The 19018-nt window shown below is 37.9% G+C and overlaps 1 protein-coding gene across 4 annotated transcripts in view; it reads left to right on the forward strand.

Annotated features, from left to right (window-relative positions):
* Sfi1 (SFI1 centrin binding protein) overlaps nt 1-19018 on the forward strand; it is a 99810-nt gene that overhangs the window by 12608 nt on the left and 68184 nt on the right. For all 4 annotated transcript variants that reach the window (XR_007109911.1, XR_007109912.1, XR_007109913.1 and 1 more), the window contains exons 5-6: nt 5844-6017; nt 8976-9047. Coding sequence is in view for 1 of the 4 variants with exons in the window: in XM_047562358.1 (XP_047418314.1) it covers nt 5844-6017; nt 8976-9047 (246 nt within the window). In the remaining 3 variants the exon portion in view is untranslated. The remainder of the gene's footprint in view (nt 1-5843; nt 6018-8975; nt 9048-19018) is intronic.

Raw genomic sequence — 19018 nt, forward strand, 5'->3', positions numbered from 1 at the left:
GCCATATCTCCAAGAGCCCTGGTTCCTTCTATGTAAATGTTGCAGAATGATACTTTAGAGATATCTGGTCTCTAGGTATGCTCATTGTTAATGTGTTATTGTTTCTAGGTACTTTCTAGGGGCAGAGCTCTGCCATGCATTTTTTTTTCGAAATCACAAGTTCATGGTGATACCTTCAATTCCATTCCAGCACAACAGGGTCTGTGTCTGCCTTAGGCGATTTCTTAATGTTTTTGAGACAGGATTAAATATCAGACATTTAGCTGGGCACAGTGGCACATACCTATAATCCCAGCTACTTGGGAAGCCGAGGTGGGAAGATCACTAGTTTAAGGACTGCCTTGGCAATTTAGCAAGATCCTATCTTAAAAATATAAAATAATAGCCTGACATCATGGTGCATCCCTGTAATCCCAGCAACTCAGGAGAATGAGGCAGAAGAATTGGAAGTTCGAGATTAGCCTCAGCAATTTAGTAAGGCCCTGAGCAACTTAGTGAAACCCTGTCTCAGAAAATGAAAAGGGCTGAAGGGCTGGGACTGTAGCTCAGTTTCAGAGCACTTGCCTAGTATGTGTGAAGCACTGGATTCAATCCTTAGCACTACGTAAAAATAAACAAATAAACAAATAGGCATTCTGTCCATATACAACTCTAAAAAATTTGTAAAAAAAATTATAACCTTAAAAAAAATAAAAAGGGCTAAAGCTGTAGCTCAGTGGTAAAGCATCCCTGGGTTCATCTCTAGTAGAATAAAAAGTGTGTGTGTGTGTGTGTGTGTGTGTGTGTGTGTGTGTGTATGTATACACGCACACATAGAAATATAAAATATATATGTATACACACACATAAATATGTGGCACATAAATATGTGTATACGTGTGTTGAGGACGTAGCTTAGTGGCAAAGCACCCTTGAGTTCAGTTTCTGGCACTGCAAAAAAAAGAAAGTTAGAAATTTAGTATTTAGTAAAAGTATATGGTTTCCTTTTGATATCAAAGTGATATTATCTGAAAATTTTTCCTAATTGTTTTTTGTATAAAGCAACCTGTTTTTAATTTATAAATGATTCCCTTTAAAAGTGCATATTAAAAAATGTGTTAGACCTAATTACCCCACTGAAACCTCATGCTTTGTATTTCTAGAGCCTAACCAGGAGTACCAACCTCCAGTGCTTGCTAGATATTTCTTTCTTTCTTTCTTTTTTTTTTTTTTTTGTACCAGAGGTTGAACTCAGGGGCGTTTTACCACTGAGCTACATCCCCAGCCCTTTTTATTTATTTTCATTTATTTATTTATTTATTTATTTATTTATTTTTTCCACATAAGGGAGTTTATTAAGCAAACAGAGTGTCTCCCTGCAGGGTAAGAGAGAAAATGAGAGGAAAAGAAAGGGAAAGAAAGGATGTGCGCAAGAAAGAGTGTGATGAGTGAGGAAGAGAAAGAAAGTTAGGGGGAGAGAAAAGGAAGAGAAAAAGGTGGCGGGGTAGCTACCGTGAAGCAGTTGAACTCCGCCAGACTAACGGGACCAGTAATGGAGAAGGATACTTGAAAGCTGACTGATGAACTTGAAACTTGAAAGCTAGGATGTTCACAGACTGACAGTAGTTGGTTTATAAGAAACTCTTTTGTTCTCCAGTTCTTTCTGAAGCCTTCTCTCTCCTTCCTGCCTAAGTGACTGGGGCTGGTTTTGCAGGTGAGATGTAAAAAGTCCATTCTCCCAGGGGCAGTCTTCAACTTCCAGACTTCCAGAGGCAGATGGTTTTCATGGACTTCATTTCCTCGATTTGACTGATTCCCCCATCTCTACACTAACTGCCTGTCCCCAATTCTGGCTTTATTCACCCCTCTAATTTTAGGAACTCCTTTGCTGTAGGGAAATGGGGCAATGACTGCTCTGGCTTCTTCGAGCTGGAAGGGGGCAGTGTGGGGCAAGCAATTTGGAGTTTCCTTTTTAGAAATCGGGTTAATCAAGGCATCCATGGTAGAAGTCTGGTTGGGAAGAGCAGGTTGTAAAGGCATCTGGGGATGGGTGCTTCTATGAGAGAAGAACAAAAAGACCTGAATACTGAAATGAGATTAATACAATGTAAATGTTGCAGAATCTGGAACATGCCAATGAATATCATAAAGATGACAGAAGTCAATAATTCCTCACCAGGGGGTGGAAGAACTGAGTTGTTCCCATAACAAGGCCTAGCAAAGGCTGGAGAGGACAAGGCCTTTATTTGGGAACTTTAACATTGTTTAGGTTATCAGGAATGTAAATGCAACATTTAAATCTTAATGTCATTGATGTAAAATATCCCTTTATTTGTATAACCTGTGTTTAGTAGAGATCTCTATACTTCTGTTACTCAGGGCTAGATAATCATACTAGCAAACATAGATTAAGCCTACCTGTGTAGCTTAGGAAGGTCTGTAGGCCTTAAACTAACTAAAAACTTCTGACTCTGGCAGTTTCTCTTGATAGTTATCAGGCACATTTGCCTAAGAATCTCTCTCGTCGCTTTTAGTCTTTATTCTAGTGGGCTAACACAGTGTACATTTTAACTTACATTTAACTATTATTTCTTTTAAATGCCCAAGAATGGCTATATTTTGGTTTTTACTGTTTTGCTAGGTGTTTAAGATCAAGCTGGTCAAAGTGACCTGTTCCTGTCTGTTAAAGAGTCAGCTGAGTTCCCACAGGGGTCACTCATAGAGAACTTAAGAGCAGCTTCTTAGCTCCATTAGTGCCACTGGTTAGGCAGGGTCTTCTCAATGAGGTGGCTCCCCTTGGAAGCATTAGGGGTGTCTCCCTTTTTCCATGACCCTCCTCTGCAGCAGGTGCATTGAGTGGCTTTTCATCCTCCAGTGGCCTCATCAATCTCCTTGATCAGGAGGTTGTGTGACCCACCCAGAGTTGCAAAGATCCTTAGAGAAGTCCTCTTGTTCCCTGGGTTCAGGCTGACTTTGAGGGCAAGACCCAAATATGAACTTTTCTTGACCTTTGTATTTAATCTCAATCTCTAAGTTTGGTCTTAACCATCAAGCAAGTCAGTCTCACCAGTCATAAAGTAAGAGTACTGGGCTTTAACTTCAATGTCTATGACTTTACAGTTATTTACCCCCTTTTACCTAATTGGGGTCTACATTATCTGTCCTATAGGTGATGGCTTACTATTTCAAGTTAATTTACAGTGTACTTCTGCAAAATATTAATCAGGCAACAGTTAGAATTTACAAGGAAAATACAAAATGGAATCGCCAACAGTAAAACATTCAGTTTGTGCAATAGCTATCTTGAATTTTGGCCGAGTTATGTCCCATTTGAGATCACAGTAATCTTTACAACAAACATCAAACTTTTGAACACAACTTTAAATGAGTGAAAGTCAGGCTTACTTTGGAGCCATTCTAATGTGCGGCAGGGTTGTGAGGCAGAGCCTTATCTCAGGTAAGGCGGGGCTTTTCCTGAAGCTAATTTTTTCCTCTTTGCCATGACCAGCATGACCAAATTCTCAAGTTCAGTGAGGGGCAAAGGAATATTAGAAAATAAAGGTTTATAAACACAGATTTTGAAGATTAAGCTGAGATCAGATGGAACTCTGTTCTCTGATGGAAATGCAGATTTAAAGAGTTATGTAAGCATTATTCTTTGTTTTCAGGAAAGTAACAGACTAGGACATTAACGTAACTTTTTTCAGAGCTGCAAAGTGCAGGACTGGGGAGATAGCTCAGCTGGTAGAGTGCTTGCCTTGCAAGCACAAGGCCCTGAGTTCGTTCCCCAGTACCAAAAAAAAAAAAAAAAGAGCTGCAAAGTGCAATGTTAGGAACTCTGTGTAGCTCTCAAAGAAGTCCACTGTCCAAAGTCATGAGGTCAGAGACCCCAATCTCAATCACTGTTGTCCCATTTTTGCTACTGTGCATTACACACTTTCTTAAATGTCATTTTAAGAAGTTTACATATATTGACACCTGAGTCTATAGGAACATTAGTTAACACAACTTAACATTATATCTAAAACATGAATCAAAAAAAGACTGAGAGAGCTTTTAACTTTCCTTTTGTGTGGCAAAGTGGCAAAATGCTTTCATGTTTCACGATATTAACCTTTAAACAAATCAGGTTCTCACTAATTTTTAGAAATACATTTACATTTAAATTTCTTTTATCTCAGTGTAACAAATTTTACATATACCCTATTGATGACAGGTCCTATAATAGAACATTAAATAATAGGTTTACCATTACAAACAAGTTTAAATTTTCTGCCTTAAAGGCTTGTATACCTGGAAAATATGAACACATTTAATATACAAAGAATAATGTTTTTAAGTATGTTACTCCATGGAATAACTTTGTAAATTAATTAGCTGTCTCTAACAAACATGTTTGAGTAATCCTGTACGTGTCAACTCTAATTTACTCATCTTATTGTAAAAAAAACTAAGATATTAGATAAATGTAAAAAAAAAAAGATGTTAGACAAGTGTAAACAGTATTTGCCGTCTCTTTCCTGTTGAAGAAAAGTCCTAGACAAATTGATGTTACCCAATTTAAATTGAACCTTTTTCAATTACGCGAATTAAAAATATTTGGATCCATTTTTAAAATTTTAATTTTTATACGCACTTATATTTAACACAAAAGTAAAGGCCTTGTAATGCTTATCTCCATTGCAATGTAATAGATGTTCAAAAATAACTCTAGAGTTGGATAAAAAGAACTGATCAAAAATCATTAACTTAGGTATGTAGGATTAAAACTGAGCTCAAAAATATAGCATTTATTTTCGAGTTTGCAGGAAGAGCATAGAAGCACAAGAAAGAAGAGACTTGAAGATAAGGAATCCCTTTTCATCTGCCCGCTTGCTCACGGAAGCTGTGTGCTATTACGCAGAGGAATTTTGATGGCTTTAAACCGGGGGTCAGGCGAAGGGTTCCCAGGGTTGAATCTGCCAAATTGGAGACTGATACAGCCGAGTCTGTGACCCGGCCTTTCCGAGGCCAGAGTAGTCACACAAGCATCAATGTGGGGCCAGGCAAAAGCCGAGAAGAGTTGAGGACCTGATATCAGGGTTTTCAAGTACAAGCGCGAGATGAGCCTCAACCCTGAGAGAGAATCTCCACCACAAAATCAGGAATCCACCTGGCAGATAAGACAGACTGTAGGGGCCAGCTATAACTATAAAAGTTGTGGCTGGGGGTACCCCCACCCTTCAGCTGCCTCGAAGGTCCCGGATAAATTGGCCTAGGGGAACCACCAATCTGAAGTCCGGTGATGAATGCAGAGCAGGACGTCCAGGCAGAATGGAAGGTGACGCTGTGTTCGGGGGGCACTGGGGCTTAGATGGGTTCCACTCGCTTAAGAGACAGTGGAAGGACCCATCCAAGTCACAGTACCAATGTAAGGGATCCCACGAAAACCACACCGGACACGGGAAATCACATAAGGGAGTTTATTAAGCAAACAGAATGTCTCCCTGCAGGGTAAGAGAGAAAATGAGAGGAAAAGAAAGGGAGAGAGAAAGGGCGCACGCAAGAAAGAGTGTGACGAGTGAGGAGGAGAAAGAAAGTCCCCAGCCCTTTTTAAATTTTTAATTTTGAGACAGTGCCTTGCTAAATTGTCGAGACTGGCCTCCAACTTGTGATCCTTCTGTCTTAGCCTCCTGAGTTGCTGGGATTATAGGCTGGCAGTGCTGTGCCTGACCGACTGCCAGTTATTTGTGATACAGATGTGGAGGCCTTTTGTCCTTGAACATAATTACTATTTAACTTTGCTTATATTAAAAGATATTTGTATCATATAACAGTGATAATTTTTTTCTCTCTCCTTTCCTTCTCTATTTCTCAAATTTAAGATCTTTTAGGGATGGTTTGGTTAAGAAACCTTGTTCTCCAAAGTCACTATCCACCAAGAAGTCTTCTGCCTTCTTTGGAATCCAGAGAAAGTTACCCGGAACTAGTTGTCCAGTGCAGTATCCTGCTTTACGTTCTTGGACCCGACGAGGCCGGTTGAGAGAACTTCACATCAGGTGAGCTTGAGTAGTCACCTCCTTACAGGGACTTCTCGCTATTTCTTCCTTCTTGGCTAAAATGAGGGAATGATTCTTACTTTTCTATGTCAATTAATTGGAGAACTTGATGCCTGCTCTTCCTAGTGAAACATTTAGTAAAAAGGATATTTAAGAATCTACAGCAAAACATATGTCTTTATTTTCATTCGTGTTCTCCAGTTGTGGCCCACAAAGTGTAAGTTATGATTCTTCAAGGAAAGGTCTAAACATGGCCTATGAAAAATGATTATTTTCTGCTATTTTTTTTTTTTTTTTTTGGTACCCAGGATTGAACCCAGGAGTGTTTAACCACTGAGCTACATCCCCAGCCCTTTTTATTTTTTATTTTGAGACAGGGTCTCACTAGGTTGCTTATAGTTGCACTAAGTTGCTGAGGCTGGCCTCGAATCTGCAGTCCCCCTGCCTCAGTCTCCTGAGCTGCTGGAATTACAGGTGTGTACCACTGTGCCTGGCTCATTTTGTGCTATTCTTCACTAGGTATTAAAAGGCATCATTTATTCATTCAACAAAAATTTACTAAGTACTTACTCTGTCAGGTGTTATGCTATATTCTGAACATTGAAGGTGAATAAAACCTGAACTCATAAGTTTAAAATCAGATAGGCTTGATAGACTGTTAAGGCACAACAATAAAATGTGATAAGTTCTATGAGCAGAGAAGGCATGCATGGCAAGAATAACCACACTAGTAAAGCTAGCAGTGTTTCTGGAGGAGTAGAGTTTAAGCTGAGTCCTGAAGGATAATGTAAGAATAAGTCAGATAAAGGGCAGGAGGAAGAGTGTTCTAAACTGAGCCTAGAAATTGACAAAAGAAACCAACTTTTCTTACATCTATATAAGCACTGCACCAGGTACTGGGAATACTATAAGATACAGTCCCTGTTGTCAGGAGCTCACATTGCAGAGGGAATGACAGACATTCTGTGAACCGATAGCTTTGATGTGTTATAACATTACATAAGGCATTTGAACAGACTGCTGAGAGTACCTATCTCCTCACTCTGTTTGAGTTGGGGAAAGTCCAGGTTAAGTGGACATTTGCTAGGCATTTTATGGAAGAAGGATAATATGAACAAAATGATTATCACGTACTTTTTCTTCAACTTTGAAGTCTTTCTCTATTGACAAAATAGATTATACTCAAAGTGTTTTTTAAAAATAATCTGAGCTGTTATCTTATATTTAGAAGACCCTAAAGGTTCCTTTAGAAGACTTCTGTAGCTGATAAATAAATTCAGCAAATTGGCAGGATACAAAGATTGATAGCTTTTTTATATACCAATAATGAATCCACTAAGAAAGAAGGCAGGAAAACAATTCCATTCACAAAAGCTTCAACAAAAATATATCTCGGAATAAATCTAACCTAGAGAGTGAAAGACCTCTGTAAGGAACATTACACAACACTGAAAAATGAAATGAAGAAGACATTAGAAGATGGAATGACTTCCCATGCTCATGGGTAGGCAGAATTAATATTATTGTAATGAACATGTTACCAAAAATGGTCTATAGATTTAGTGCAAAATACCAGCGATATTCTTCACAGAACTAGAAAAAACATTCTGAAATCCATATGGAAAAACAAAAGACCAGAATATCCAAAGCAGTCCTGTGCAAAAAAGGGAGAAGCTGTAGACATCACAATGCCCAATTTCAGATTATAATACAGAGCCATAGTAACAAAAACAGCATGGTACTGGCATAAAAACTGACACATAGGCCAATTGGACTAGAATAGAGGACACAGAGACAAACCCACATAGCCCCAGTCATTCAGTTTTTGACAACAATGCCAAAAAGATATTGGAGAATAGTCTCTTTAACAAATGGTGCAAGGAAAACTGGATTTGAACGAATGTAACTAGATCCTTATAGCTCATCCTGTACAAAAGTCAACTCAAAGCGGATTAAAGATCTAGGCTTAAGATCAGTAATTTTGGAACTGTTAGAAGAAAACATTGGAGAAATACTTCCATACAGAGGTCCAGGCAGTGATTTCCTAAATAGGACTCCTATAGTTCAGGAAATAATAAGTGTCAATAAATGGGAAATCATCAAATTAAAAAGCTTCTGCACAGCAAAGGAAATAGAAACAGGAATAAAGTGCTCACACAATGGAGCAAATCTTTGCCAGCTACTCTTCTGACAGAGGATTAATATCCAGAAAAAAATATATATATATATATATAAACAACCAAAAGACAAGTAACAATTCAATAAATAGACAGATGAACTGAATAAACGAACAGATACTTTTCAAAAGACAAAATACAAATGGACAACAATTATACAAATGCACAGCATCTTTAGCCAAGTTATGGAATCAGCTTAGGTATCCATCACCAGACAAGGGGATAAAGAAAATGTGGTTTATGTCTTCAATGAAGTTTTATTCAGCCTTAAATGGGAACAAAATTATATTATTTGCAGAAAAGTGGGTGGAATTGAACAGCATCATATTAGGTGAAATAAGCCACAAGCCAGACTCAGAAAAAGCATACTCTTATGTTTTATCTCATATGTAGAAGCTAGTGGGAAAAGAAGCAGGTTGGTGGTGGAGAGGAAGGATTTCAGGAAAGAAGGGAGCCCAATAGGATAAAAAAAGAAGATTAAGGAGGGAGAGGAAGGAAGGATAAGGGGAAGTACTGGGAAGTGAAATTGATCAAATTACATTTTATGCATGTACCAAAATGCCCCAAAGAAACTCAACATTTTGAATAATTAATATATACCAATAAAAAAATCTTGACTTTAGCTTTATAAATTTGTTTCCTCTCATGTTCTGTTTGATGCAAGATTAGCTATGATAATCACTTTTGATTCATAGTAGTGTCCTTCCCCTGGGATTAAAGTTTTCTCTCATAAACCAAATGGAGTTATAATATGTATATGTGCTTGCTTTCCTTCTTTCAGATGTGTGGCCAGAAAGTTCTTGTATTTGTGGATTCGAATGACATTTGGAAGAGTATTTCCATCTAAAGCCAGGTAATATTAGCTCAGAATACCACATTTCTGTTGAACTCATTCTAGGCTTTTTTTGTTTTGTTTTGTTTTTTGAACATTTTTTTAGTTGGCCACAGGGCTAGTTCTTGATTTATTTTTATGTGGTGCTGAGGATCGAATCCAGGGCCTCACATGTGCTAAGCAAGTGATCTATCACTGAGCTACAACTCCAGCCTTCATTCTAGGTTTTTATTTCCTATTAAACTTCTATAAAACCTTTATTATGTCTTATGTTGTTACATTCCTCCACTGTGCCTCCCCAGCCTCATGGAGCCAGAATAGTGCCTAATATAATAAGCATGTGATGGTAACTTCGTGCATATTAGTTGACTGGACAAATGCATGCAGGAGGGAACTAGGATGGCTATAACCTCTCTGGGAAAAAAAGCGTTGCTGAGAGGTCATTTAGGGCATTGATGAGACTGACAGATTGACTTGATCTAGGGAAAAAACCTGAAGAAAAAATTGGCATTGGCAAGAGAAGTGAAATTTTAATGAAGAGCAATTCCCCTGGCATATGCTATACATTATACACATATATATAGTGTGTGTATATGTATATGTGTATACTACATGTTTATAATATATATAAACTATACTTCGCATGGACTGCCACCACCTGCTACAGTTTTTGCTTACAGTCACTTTTAACTGCAGTGGGAAGAGCGAGGTATAAGAGGAGTCACAGGATGAGGAACACTGAGCAGGAGGCAGTGGGGATGGAGAGAAGGGGCCCATATGTGGGGTGTGTTTCAGAGGGAGAATTGGCAACCACTGAGAATACTTTTGAGTGTAAGAGAAAGTTTGACTTAAAGTGTCTTAAACAAATTGGGATTTGCTTTTTCTTACAAGCAATCTGGAATTGACAGTTACTGGTATTGGTTTAGCTGTTCAGGGATGTCATCAAAGACTCAACTTTTAGCTGGGCATGGTGGCACATGCCTGTAATTCCAGCAACTTGGGAGGCTGAGGCAGGAGGATTGGAAGTTCAAGGCCAGACGCAGTAAATTAGTGAGACCCTGTCTCAAAATTAAAAAATGGACTGGAGATGTGACTCAGTGGTTGAGTGCCCCTGGGTTCAATCCCTAATACCACTACCCACCCCCCCAAAAAGATGCAACAACTCAACATTTATTATGTTTGTAATTGACTATCCTTAACATTTTGGCACTTTGTCCCAGCTGACATTGCATAGTTCAAGATGTGTATTCCAGGGTCACATAGGAAGGATGGGAAAATAATGTTATTTTGATTTGTCTCTTTATCAGAAAAAACAAAAACAAAAACAAAAACAAAAAAAACCTTCTAGAAGTCCCTGGCTGCATTCTGATTCTGCTTCATTGGCCAGAACTTTGGCTTTGACTATCTTTAGCTACAGAGGAGGTTGGACATGAAATTGTTCCAACCTCTGTTAGGGGATGCTAGTGAAGATATAGGGCCTTGGTAGTTCATGTTGGTTTAGCCAGTGACAGCTAACACTACCATACTACTGCATTATTTTAAAACATTCACATTCTCTTTATTTCTTTGCTCTTATGTGGTATGGGTTATAGAGAACAAATTATTGGACTAGAATTTAGGAGACCTGAGTTTTGGTTCTCACCCTGACCCTCATTGTCTGATCTGAAGATAAGTTATAGGTTTAGGCCTCAATTTCTTTTTTTATTTTTACTTTTATTATTATTTTTTGAAACAGGGTCTTGCTGGGTTGCTTAGGGCCTTGCTAAATTGCTGAGGTTGGCCTCAAGCTTGAAATCCTCCTGCCTTGGTCTCCTGGATAGAGGCCTCAATTTCTGAAATTAAAATGAGATAATGGAAATATTTGTTCTCTAAGTATCTGCCAGAATTAGAATTCTGATACTGTGTTGCCATTGGCCTGGAAACTTGATGGCAGTTTTATTTTCATACTGTAATCTCTTTCTCAGTAAATTGGGCTATTTATTACTTTGGGGAATGTTGTTTGTATTGATCTGTATTTTTTTGTTTATTTTTTCTGTACTAAGTTATTTATTTCTCACTTTTTTCCCTTTAGTACTGGGGATTGAATCTAGATCCTCAAGCATGCTAGGCAAATACTCTACCATTGAGCTACATATTCCAGCCCTTTTTATTTTATTTTGAATAGGGTTTGAGGCCCAGGCTGGCCTCGAACTTCTAATCCTCCTGCCTCAGCTTCCTAAGTGACTGGTATTACAGGCTTGTGCCACCACTGCTGGCTTTATTTCTCACTTTTAGAAATGTCAGAGGGGAGTGGGCTAGGTTGTAGCTCAGCGGTAGAGTGCTTGCCTACCATGTGTGAGTCACTGAATTCCATTCTTAGCACCGCATATAAATACATAAAATAAAGGTCCATTGACAACTTTAAAAAAAAAAAAAGAAAGAAAAAGAAATATCAGAGGGTAATGAACTACTCCCAGAAACTGAAGAATAATACCTTTATATGCTTAGAAGGATGTTTTAACTTTTATGAGTAGAATCGTTTTTATCATTAATAAGTTGAGCTAAAAGTACCATTGGATTATTAAGGCAGAGATAAACTCTGTTTCCATATATAAGGCAGTCTTAAATATATTGATCTATTTTTATTTTTTTAGTGGATTTTTTTTTTCTTTCTTTGTACTGGCAATTGAACCCAAAGGCACTTTACCACTAAGCTACATCCCTAGCCCTTTTTTTTTTTTTTTAAATTTTGCAACACGGTCTTGCTAAGTTGCTCAGGATCTTCATAAATTACTGAAGCTGGCTTTGAGTTTGCAATCCTCCTGCCTCATCCTCCCAGTTCACTGGGATTAGTGGTATGCGCTGCCACCTGGCTTGATCTCTTTTTCTGAAAGAAGATCTGAACAAATGTTTCCGTTTTGGGAAGTAGACCAAATAGTCATGTCCACTCATAGTATTTAACTCATAAATATTACTTCCTCATTCTTCCTACTGGACTTGCTTCCTATTTTCTTCAGAAAAGAGAAGCAACAGAAGAGACTCCTTAAATTCTCTGTACTACATCTACCCACTGCTAGCATCTATAGCCAGAACTGGCACACAACCATTCAATACATAATAGTAGAAATTCTTTTTCTGTTGGCAGAGAAATCTTGGATTTGTGCACAGTAGTCCACTTGAGCTTACCCAAGGCCATTACTCCATTACTGTTTTTTTCCTCTTTTCTATGTTATTAATTTTCCCATCTTTACTGGATCATTTCCATCAGCTCTTGTGTTCTCTTTTCTGGAAAAAGAATAAAATATAATCTCTTCAACGATATTTTCTCCTGCAACTACTGTTCCATGTATTTGCTCCCAGGTATATCAGATCTCCTAGCCATAATCAGTGTTTCCAGTACTTCTTCTTTTAATCTTTAATAAATCCATCCCATAGTACTGCTACCCACCATTACACCAAAATATATATATATATATATATTTTTTAATTTTTAATCTTGGAAACACTGCTTTTTAGGTTTTATTAAAATATTTTTTATTTTAACAGACACATTTTGATTCATTGTACACAAATGGGGTACAACTTTTCATTTCTATGGTTGTACACAATGTAGATTCATACCATTCATGTAATCATACATATATATAGGGTAATACTGTCTGTTTCATGCTACTGTTTTTCCATCCCCACACCCTCCAACCTCTTTTTCCTCTATCCCATCCAAAGTTCCTTCATTCTTCTCTTCCCTCCTTAACACCGCCCCCCCCCCCCACGTTATATATTATGCACTTATCAGAGAAAACATTCGGCCTTTGGTTTTTTGGGCTTGGCCTATTTCACTTAGCATGATATTTTCCAACTTCATCCATTTACCAGCAAATGCCATAATTTTATTCTTTTTTATGACTGAGTAATAGTCCATTGTATATATATACCACAGTTTCTTTATCCATTTGTCAATTGAAGGGCATCTAGGTTGGTTCCACAATCTAGCTATTGTGAATTGAACTGCTATGAACATTGATGTGGCTGCATCACTGCAGTATGCTGATTTTAAGTCCTTTGGGTATAAACTGAGGAGTGGGATAGCTGGGTCAAATGATGGGTCCATTCCAGGCTTTCTGAATGGGTCCATACTGCTTTCCAGAGGGGCTGTACCAATTTGCAACCCCACCAGCAATGTATGAGTGTGCCTTTTTCCCCACATCCATGCCAACACTTCTTATTGCTTGTGTTCTTGATAATAGCCATTCTAATTGGAGTTAGATGGAATCTTAGGGTGGTTTTAATTTGCATTTCTCTAATTACTAGGGATGATGAGCACTTTTTCATATATTTGTTGATCACATGTATATCTTCTTCAGTGAAGTGTCTGCCCATTTCCTTAGCCCATTTATTGATTGGGTTCTTTGTATTTTGGGTATAAAGTTTTTTAAGTTCTTTATAAACTTAAAAAAGATGAGTGCTCCGTGTGAAGTGTGTGTGGAAGAGATTTTATCCCACTCTTGAAGGCTCTCTTTTCACATTGTTGATTATTTCCTCTGCTGAGAAAAAACTTTTTAGTTCCAGTCTATTCAATTTATTGATTCTTACTTTTATTTCTTGTGCTATGGGGGTCTTGTTAAGGAAGTCTGGTCCTAAGCCAACGTGATGGAGATTCAGGCCTACTTTTTCTTCTATTTGGTGAAGGGTCTCAGGTCTAATTCCTAGATCCTTGATCCATTTTGAGTTGAGTTTTGTACAGGGTGAGAGATAGAGGTTTAATTTCATTTTACTGCTTATGGATTTCCAGTTTTCTCAGCACCATTTGTTGAACAGGCTGTCTTTTCTCCATTGTAAATTTTTGGCACCTTTGTCTAGAATAAGGTTACTGTACTTACGTGAGTGTCTGTGTCTTCTGTCCTGTACCATTGATCTACCTGTCTATTTTGGTGCCAGTACCATGCTGTTTTTGTTGCTGTTGTTCTGTAGTAGAGTTTAAGGTCTGGTAGAGTGATACCTCCTGCATCACTCTTCCTGCCCAAGATTGCTTTGGCTATTCTGGGTCTTTTGTTTTTCCACATGAATTTGATGATTGCTTTTTCTGTTTCTATAAGGTATGTCATAGGGATTTTAATTGGAATTGCATTAAATCTGTATAGCACCTTTGGGAGTATGGCCATTTTGATAATATTAATTCTGCCTATCCAAGAACATGGGAGATCTTTCCATCTTCTAAGGTCTTCCTCAGTTTCTTTCTTCAATGTTTTGTTGTTTTCATTGTAGAGATCTTTCACCTCTTTGGTTAGATTGATTCCCAAGTATTTTATTTTTTTGAGGCTATTGTGAATGGAGTTGTTTTCCTCATTTGCCTTTCAGATGTTTCATCACTTATGTATAAAAATGGTTTAGATTTATGCATGTTGATTTTATATCCTGCTATTTTGCTGAATTCATTTATGAGGTCTAGAAATTTTCTGCAGGAGGTTTTGGATCCTCTAGATAGAGAATCTTGTCATCAGCAAATAGTGACAGCTTGAGTTCCTCTTTTCCTATTCGTATCCCTTTAATTTCTTTTGTCTGTCTAATTGCTCTGGCTAGTATTTCCAGGATAATGTTGAATAGAAGTGGTGAAAGAGAGCATCCCTGTCTTGTTCCAGTTTTTAAAGGGAATGTTTTCGTTTTTTCTCCATTAAGAATGATGTTGGCCGTGGGCTTAGCATAAATAGCCTTTACAATGTTCAGGTATGTTCCTACTATCCCTGTCTTTTCAAGTGTTTTGAGCACGAAGGGGTGTTGTATTTTATCGAACGCTCTTTCTGTGTCAGTTGAAATAACCATATGATTCTTATCCTTAAGTCTGTTGATATGATGGATTACATTTATTGATTCACGGATGTTGAACCAACCTTGCATCCCTGGGATGAACCCCACTTGATTGTGGTGCACTATCTTCTTAATATGTTTTTGGATATGGTTTGCCAGTATTTTGTTAAGAATCTCTGCATCTGTGTTCATCAAAGATATTGGTGTAAACTTTTCTTTCTTTGATGTGTCTTTGCCTGGTTTAGGTATGAGTGTGATATTCGCTTCATAGAATGAGTTTGGTAGGGTTCTCTCCTTTTCTATTTCCTGGAATACTTTGAGAAGTATTGGAATGAGTTCTTATTTGAAGGTCTTGTAGAACTCAGCTGAGAATCCATCTGGTCCTGGACTGTTTTTGGTTGGTAGGCTTTTGATGGCTTCTCCTATTTCATTGCTTGATATTGATCTGTTTAAATTGTGTATGTCCTCCTGGTTCAGGTTGGGAGGAGCATATGTCTCTAGAAATCTGTCAATGTCTTCGATATTTTCTATTTTGTTGGAATATATATAGATTTTCAGAGTAGCTTCTCATTATGTTATGTATTTCAGTGGTGTCTGTCATGATATTTCTGTTTTTGTCATGAAAATTAGTAATTTGAATTTCTCTCTCCTTCTCTTTGTTAGTGTGGATAAGGGTTTGTCTATTTTGTTTATTTTTTCAAAGAACCAACTTTCTGTTTTGTCAATTTTTTAAATTTTCTTTTGTTTCAATTTCATTGATTTCAGCTCTGATTTTAATTATATCCTGTCTTCTATTACTTTTGCTGTTATTCTGTTCTTTTTCTAAGGCTTTGAGCTGTATTGTTAGGTCATTTAGTTGTTGACTTTTTATTCTTTTCTGGAATGCGCTCCATGCAATGAATTTTCCTCTTAGTACCGCTTTCATAGTGTCCCAGAGATTTTGATGTGTTGTATCGTCATTCTCATTGACCTCTAAGAACTTTTTTATCTCCTCCCTGATGTTTTCTGTTATCCAGGCTTCATTCAGTAGCACATTATTTAGTCTCCAGGTGTTGTAGTGATTTGTTTTTTATTTTGTCATTGATTTGTAATTTCATTCCATTTTGATCTGATAGAACACAAGGCAGTATCTCTATCTTTTTGCATTTCCTGAGGGCTGCTTTGTGGCATGACATATGGTCTGTTTTTGAGAAGTTTCCATGTTCTGCTGAGAAGAAAGTGAATTTGCTCGTTGATGGATGGAATATCCTATATATGTCTGTTAAGTCTAGGTTATTGATTGTGTTATTGAGTTCTGTGGTTTCTTTGTTTAGTTTTTGTTTGGAAGATCTATCCAGTGGTGATAGTGGTGTGTTAAAAGTCACCCAGAATTATTGTGTTGTGGTCTATTTGATTCCTGGCATTGCGAAGGATTTGTTTGATGTCCATGGATGCACCATTGTTGGGAGCATAAATATTTCTGAGTGTTATGTCTTCCTGATTTATGGTTCCCTTAAGCAGTATGAAATGCCCTTCTTTATCCCTTCTGACTAACTTTGGCTTGAAGTCCACTTTATCTGAAATAAGGATGGAAACCCCCGCTTTTTTACCGAGTCTGTGTGTGTTGTAGGTTTTTTCCCATCGTTTCACCTTTAGTCTGTGGATGTCTTTTTCTATGAGATGAGTCTCTTGAACACAGCATATTGTTGGATCTTTTTAATCCAACCTGCCAGTCTTTTGATTGATGAGTTTAGTCCATTAATGTTCATGGTTATTATTGAGGTATGCTTTATATTCCTAGTCATTTGGGCTTATTTTTGGTTTTTAACTTGACTTGGTTTCTCCTTTGAATGGTTTTTCCTTTAAGGTAGTTCCTCCCTTTGCTGACCTACATTGTTGTTTTTCATTTCCTCCTCATGGAATATTTTGTTGAGAATATTCTGTAGTGCAGGCTTTCTATTTGTAAATTCTTTTAACTTTCGTTTATCATGGAAGGATTTTATTTCATCTTCACATCTGAAGGTTAGTTTTGCTGGGTATAGGATTCTTGGTTGACAACCATGTTCTTTGAGAGCTTGAAATATGTTGTTCCAGGCCCTTCTAGCTTTTAGAGTCTGGGCTGAGAAATCTGCTGGTATCCGTATTGGTTTCCCTCTCTATGTAATCTGATGATTTTCTCTCACAACCTTCAAAATCCTGTCTTTACTTTGCCTATTAGGCATTTTCATTATAATGTGCCTTGGTGTGGTCTGTTGTGATTTTGTGCATTTGGTGTAATGTAAGCCTCTTGTATTTGATGTTCCATTTCATTCTTCAGGTTTGGGGAATTTTCTGCTATTATTTCATTGAGCAGGTTGTTCATTCATTTGGTTTGTATCTCTGTGCCTTCCTCAATCCTGATAATTCTTCAATTTGGTCTTTTCATGATGTCCCATAGTTCTTGGAGATTCTGTTCATGACATCTTACCATCTTCTCTTTGTGGGCAAGTTTATTTTCAAGATTAAATATTTTGTCTTCATTGTCTGAGATTCTGTCTTCCAAGTGGTCTAGTCTGTTGGTCATGCTTTCCATTGAGTTTTTTATTTGGTTTATTGTTTCCTTCATTTCAAGGATTTCCTTTTGGGTTTTTTTTTTTTTTTTTTTTTTTTTTTCCTTTGAGAATCTCTGTTGCTTTGTTGAATTGATCTTTTGCTTCCTGCAGTTGCTCTTTCAACTGCTTATTGGAGTGATCATTCATTGCCTGCATTTGCCCTCTTGTCTCATCCTTTGCTTCACAAATCATTTTAATCATGTATAATCTGAATTCCTTTTCTTACATTTGTTCAACTGTACTGTCACTGGATTCTGTTAATATAGAATCTAGATTTGTTTGGATCATTCCCTTGTTTTTTCATGTTCTTATATCTTCCCCTCTAGCAGTGCAGATGTGGGGTATTGCAGTTTCCCCTCTATAGGCTTATAGTGACCCTATAGGTTTCCAAAATCTTTTCTGACAGTGACCTTTAAGTTTCCAGCAGGCGTCTCAAGATGAGATTTCTCCACCAAAATATTTTTGTTAAATTTGCCAAAATCAATGATGAATTTACTTGACTTACCAAGTAGCTTTAGGTAGTCCATCTAGGCTAGTCAGCTTTCTTTTGCACTGATGATATACCTTAGATAATCAAAGGAGGAAGATTTTATTTTGGTTCATGATTTCAGTTACTGGTCATTTGGTTCTGTTTCGTGTGGATCTGTGGCAAGGCAGTACATCAGGGTAGGCCAGCATAGTTAAGGAAGTTGCACACCTCATGGCATGCAGGATGTGAGAAAGGAACGAACCAGGGTCCCAATATCCACTTTCAGATCATGCCCTTCTGCTAGGCTCCACCCTTGAAAGGTTCCACTACCTTCCTGTAACACCACAGGCTGACAACTGAACCTTCAACATGTGCACCTTTGTGAGACATTTATCCAAATACAGCATGTCATTCCTTTCTTCAGAAAGCCTTTTTTTCTCCCAACTCCATGTTACTATCCTCATACTTTTTTTTTTCTTCCACTTTGCTCCTTCTAGCCTTCCTATTTGGTTCTTCCTCATTGAAATACCCCAACACCTAGTCCTTGCACTATTTATCTACCCATCCCAGAAACATGGCAATATTGAGTCCCACGGTGATTCCCTGTTGGGTACATCCAGTCCAGACCTTTCTCTCACACTGTGGACTTTTGCGCACATGACAGCTGCACTGGGCATCACAACTTAATAAGTCCAAAATTGAAATCTTTGTCTTTCCCATAAAACCTCCCTGCTGAGTCCTCTCACCTTAGCAGAAACCAACTCCCATGCTTCTAGGTACTCAGGTCAGAAATCTGGGAATCGTCCTTAACTCTTTTTTTTTTTTTTTTGCGGTGCTGAGAATTGAACCCAGGGCCTTGTGCTTGCGAGGCAGGCACTCTGCCAACTGAGCCACATCCCCAGCCCCATCCTTAACTCTTTTTATTCTCTTCTACCCCAATTTAAAATACAAAATGTCAACACCATGTTTCTCCAACTTTAAAATGTATTCAGAATTCAACCTCTTTTTAGCACCTAATGTTGCTGCCACCCTGATCCAAGTTGTCATCATCTCTCCCCTAAATGATACCAGTAACCTTCTTGTTTCCAACCATGTCCCTACTCTGACTTTTCTTAGTAGATAGTCTGTGTAAGCCCTGCCACATCAGTCTGCTCAAACCTCCAGGGACC

The sequence above is a fragment of the Sciurus carolinensis genome, chromosome 8 (genome assembly GCF_902686445.1).
Source record: "Sciurus carolinensis chromosome 8, mSciCar1.2, whole genome shotgun sequence".
Classification (NCBI taxonomy): domain Eukaryota; kingdom Metazoa; phylum Chordata; class Mammalia; order Rodentia; family Sciuridae; genus Sciurus; species Sciurus carolinensis.